The 4,845-nt window shown below is 58.1% G+C and overlaps 1 protein-coding gene across 1 annotated transcript; it reads left to right on the top strand.

Moving 5' to 3' along the window:
- The first annotated feature begins 786 nt into the window (after positions 1-786).
- Positions 787-3,751, top strand: LOC113204018 (allergen Cr-PI-like). Its single transcript, XM_026419020.2, has 3 exons — positions 787-945; positions 1,039-2,613; positions 2,717-3,751. The coding sequence occupies exons 1-3, from the start codon at positions 846-848 to the stop codon at positions 3,298-3,300; spliced, it is 2,259 nt and encodes a 752-aa protein (XP_026274805.2). The 5' UTR covers positions 787-845; the 3' UTR covers positions 3,301-3,751.
- The last annotated feature ends 1,094 nt before the right edge of the window (positions 3,752-4,845 follow it).

Raw genomic sequence — 4,845 nt, 5'->3', positions numbered from 1 at the left:
GAGAGAGAGAGAGAGAGAGAGAGAGAGAGAGAGAGACAGAGAGACACAGAGAGAGAAAGAGAAGGGGAAGGAGGGGCGGGGTCGCGCGGGAAGGCTGCGTGCGGCTGCAGGGCTCACGTCCTCCTCTGCGTGGCGTGGAGCGCCTGCGCGGTAGGCAACCCAAATGCCGTGGCTCAGCCCTGCTCGGCGCGCGGCCTACCCGCCCACCCGCAGGCGGCGGCGGCGGCGCTCGGGAGCAGCACCTGGGCTGGAGGCCGCCTAATGCTCGGCTGCGCACGGTGCTCCGGGAGGCACTCGAGAAGGATCAACCGAGATGTGCCCGTGATTATCGTAGTCGGCGTGCCTGATCATTCAAGCAACACGATTATGGCCTTGAACTGGCCGCTGCAGCTCGTGATGAAATGGGTGCACAACGCGTGCACGGCGCGTGCGCAGCCTTTCTGTGCGCGACGAAAGTAGTGTTGTGCCAACGCGATATAGTCTGCCATTTTCATTTTCTCACTCAAATTTGTTTTATTCACAGGACGCTCGGTTCTCACAGGTGGCTGTGTGCTCTATAGTGGGCCAATGATGTGAAGTGGAAAGGCACGAATGTCAATATTCCCGACCAGTCCGATTACGTTCAAGTTCATTACAAATAAACATAAAGATCGGAGACGAACTCCGCAACATCGCCCGGCAACGCAGATGATAACTCGCACCAGGCAGGGGGTACTGACTGAGAGATGTGATACCAGTTATCAACTTAGCCGTCGGGTCCAGATGAAACGGGCATAAACCGTATAAAAGCGAAAGGCAGCGCTCAGTTCGGCACCAGTTCCCGGTCAATCTTCCTTGCACTCACAATGTACAAGGTAACCGTCGCCCTCCTCGCCACCCTGGCGGTGGCAGCCGCTCTGCACATCCCCAACGTGCGCACCGGCGCCACGGACAACGTCCACATCAGTAAGTAGCCAACCCGTGTCTTGGGCCACAGCCCGGTGTTCGTGTTCAGCACAATGCGGGTGTGTTCTAACTATTATGTGTTCTTTGTCCCAGGTGGACAGGATGTTGCCCAACGCCAGAAGGTGGTGCTGCAGCTGCTGAGGAACGTCGGCCAGAAGAACATGTACCCCGAACTCGTCGCCATGGGCCAGAACTGGAACCCCATGCAGATCGCTGACCGTTACGCAAACCAGTATGTCGTCAAGAACTTCGTCAACATGTGGAAGCAGGGTACCCTGCCCCGCGGCGAGATCTTCCACGTGTACAACGACTCCCAGCTGAAGGAGGTGGTCGCCCTGTTCGACATGCTCTACTTCGCCAAGGACTTCGAAACCTTCATCAAGACCGCCGCCTGGGCCCGCGACAACGTCAACGAGTCCCAGTTCGCCTACGCCTTCTCCGTCGCCGTCGTGCACCGCGATGACTGCGCCGGCCTGGTGCTCCCTCCGCTGTACGAAGTCGCTCCCCAGCTGTACCTCAACTCCGGCGACATCATGGAGTTCATGAGCGCCAAGATGCAGGGTCAGATCAACTACGTCAAGATGACCAACTGGACCGGTGGCGAGATCATCAACCCCGAGCAGCTCCTGGGCTACTTTACCGAGGATGTCGGCGTCAACGCCTACCACGCCTACGCCCACCTCTACATGCCCTTCTGGCTCAACTGCGAGAAGTACGGCATCACCACCTGCCAGATGCGCGGAGAGGCCTTCTACTACTACTACCAGCAGATCCTCGCCCGCTACAACCTGCAGCGTATGGCCAACTACCTGCCCGAGCTCGAGGACTTCGACTGGGAGGAGACCATCAAGACCGGCTACAACCCCGACCTGCTCTACCCCAACGGCGCCCAGTTCCCCGCCCGCCCCGCCGAGCAGGACATCTCCAGCATCAAGTCCTACAACATTGAGGACCTGAAGGCCATCGAGCAGAGGATTAAGGACGCCATCGACTCCGGCTTCGTGCTCGGCAAGGACGGCAACAAGATCCCCATCAACCAGTACGTCAAGGGCATCAACATCCTCGGCAACATCATCGAGGGCAACCAGGACTCCGTCAACTCCCGCTACTACGGCTCCTACCAGACCATGATCCGCAACCTCCTAGCCCTCATCATGGACCCCACCAACGAGCACGGCGTCGCCCCCGGCGTCATCGGCCACTACGAGACCGCCCTCCGCGACCCCGCCTTCTACATCCTCCAGAAGTACATCAACAACATGTTCGCCCAGTACAAGAACAACCTGCCCGCCTACAAGCCCGATGACCTGTACTTCAACGGAGTCACCGTCCAGGACGTCGCCGTCGACAAGCTCGTCACCTACTTCGACCTCTTCGACATTGATGTCAGCAACGCTGTCGACGTCGCCTCCATCGACGAACTCGAGAAGCTCAACTACATCGCCAAGGCAATGCGTCTCAACCACCAGCCCTTCAACTACAAGATCAAGGTCTCCAGCAACCAGAAGACCAGCGCCGTTGTCCGCGTCTTCCTTGGACCCAGCACCGCCCTCACCCACTCCAACTTCTACGGCGAGCAGGCCTCTGATGTCTACTACGGACACGACACCGCCGACCTCGACAGGCTCAGGAACTATTTCGTCGAGCTCGACCGTTTCCCCGTTGAGCGTGAGTATTCTTTGTTTCTTCTTTTTTTTGTGCACACTTACCCCGTTTGTCTTTTCGCGCCCGCCACAATCATAACGTCTGATTTCTGTTTCTCGCCTCACAGTGAAGAACGGCGACAACCTGATCAAGCGCAACTCCCGCGAGTTCACCACCACCGTCGGCGACAACGTCTCCTTCAAGTCCCTGCTCAAGAGCGCCGAGAGCGGCAGCACCGTCCTCTCCAGCGTCGACCGCCAGTGCGGTTTCCCCGACCGTCTTGTCCTGCCCATGGGCCACAAGGCCGGAGTCCCCTACGCTTTCTTCGTCATGGTCACCCCCTACGGTGCCGACGAGCACGAGCACGCTGACTACTACCACTCCGAGAAGGTCAACTACCAGACCGGCGTTAAGGACATCTACTCCTGCAACGGACTCATGACCGTCCTCGACAACCGTCCCCTCGGCTTCCCCTTCGACCGCCAGATCGAGAACTTCGGCCGCTTCTACATGCCCAACATGTACTTCAAGGACGTCGCCATCTTCCACAAGGACACCGCCACCGACAACAACAACGTCCTCATCAACAAGAACGTCAATGACTTCGACAGCGTGCTCCCCCAGCAGACCGCCCACAAGTACACCCCCAGCCACAGGCTCTTGGACGAGGACATCGTCCGCGAGGACGACGACATCCGCGCATACCTGTAAGCTGTGGGCCTGTACTCAGGACGCAAGCGACTAGCCCTGTGAGCACTATTATACACAAGGACCATTAAGTGCACTACGCAAACTGAACCCCGCTGTGTTGCCTTTACAACCGGGCATGTCAACCTGCCGCTGACAGGTTGGGGACCGCTTCGGCACTCCTCGGCCGTGCTCGGGGCCTGCTTCGGGACCCACCTCGAGCCGTGTGAGCAGTAGTAGCCCGCCCCGCCACTCGACCACGCCAACGGGGCCTCGCTCGCTTGGCTCGAGGTGGGTCTCGAAGCAGGCCCCGAACACGGCCGAGGAGTGCCGAAGCGTTCCCCAACCTGTCAGCGGCGGGTTGACGCCCAGTTGTAAATGCGCGCAGAAACTACCGAATGCGTAGTCCATCTACTTAGCCTAATGGTCCTTGACTGGACACCGCAAATAAAATCTTGCCTCTGTTCACAAAAACCTTGCAAATGTCGTCATTCCCCATATTTTCGACTCTAGAACATCGTCCACGAATGCACGATATCAATTAAGAATACGCATTGTGCACATGATCCATTTTATGACGGATCTTGGCGGACGCCGCGGTGTTGCGGACGGTGGCGGGTCTGCTCACTTCTCCGACCCGGAAAAGCGCCACGGTCCCTGCAGCCCCAGAGGGTATGCAATCTCGCAACACTGGTGCCCGCCCTGCTACCCCCGGTACAGTGGCCCTACGCGTTGTGCCCCTAGAGTTGTGGCTAATGGGTTACTGTTTGTATCATTTACCTGAGTTTAACTTTTCAACAATAGATTTCGCGAGGGGCAAGCTCAGCATTCGGTGACGGAAGTCGGGGCACGACCGGCCCCGCCAACCAACCGGCCACCCAAGTGTAAGGCAGGCCTCTCAGCAAGCCTGTCGGCGCTCTCGGCCGCCCCCGCACCCCCTGGAATAGCTTGCCCAGATGCCGGGGCGCGCTTGTGCTTAGGATTGCTCAAGGCGGCTGGAGGAATGCGAGGAGCGGAGGCGGCCGGGGGGCGCGGAGGTTTTGTCGCGAGCCAATCGCAATGGTGCGCGGCGGGGACCTTTCCCCCATCAATTTCCGCTTTATTTGTCGCATTTTATTATCCGATAGCCCGGAATACGGAAGTAGCGACTAATTCCATTCCGGCCGCGCGTATTTTCATAAAGTCGGACAATTAGTCGCGGACTTTGGCCGTCAGTCAGCCCCGGCCGCGGCCCAAGAGTCGGAAAATAAACCAACGGCCGACTCGACTCGAAGTAAAAAGCGTAGAGAATCGGGGATTCGTACGCTCTCGCAGGATAATGAAAAGGGAAGGAGGGAGAAGACCGTTTCGCGTGTATTATCAGCTAGAGTGGCCCCGGAGAGGGCAGCCGGTAGCATGGTTGTGCCCATAACGGCTCTGATATTTATCTACCTTTATGCTCGGGAAAACAATGAAAGAACGACAAGCAACATCAACGAATGAGGAAACAAACAATGCTTCGAGTCTGCGAGGATCGGCCTTCCCCTTTTTTGTCTACCCGCTGGAGGATGAGGAGAGGAGGGGGGGGGG

The sequence above is a fragment of the Frankliniella occidentalis genome, unplaced genomic scaffold (genome assembly GCF_000697945.3).
Source record: "Frankliniella occidentalis isolate FOCC.00 unplaced genomic scaffold, Focc_3.1 Scaffold2072, whole genome shotgun sequence".
In the NCBI taxonomy this organism is placed as follows: Eukaryota; Metazoa; Arthropoda; class Insecta; order Thysanoptera; family Thripidae; genus Frankliniella; species Frankliniella occidentalis.
This window is presented reverse-complemented; position numbering and strand designations above follow the sequence as displayed.

What these genes read in the sequence shown, in the direction of transcription:
- LOC113204018 (XM_026419020.2), top strand. Translation starts at nt 846, where the DNA reads ATGTACAAGGTAACCGTCGCCCTCCTCGCCACCCTGGCGGTGGCAGCC. An exon ending in CACGGACAACGTCCACATCA is followed by an intron (nt 946 to 1,038) that starts GTAAGTAGCCAA and finishes TCTTTGTCCCAG; the next exon opens with GTGGACAGGATGTTGCCCAA. An exon ending in CGACCGTTTCCCCGTTGAGC is followed by an intron (nt 2,614 to 2,716) that starts GTGAGTATTCTT and finishes CTCGCCTCACAG; the next exon opens with TGAAGAACGGCGACAACCTG.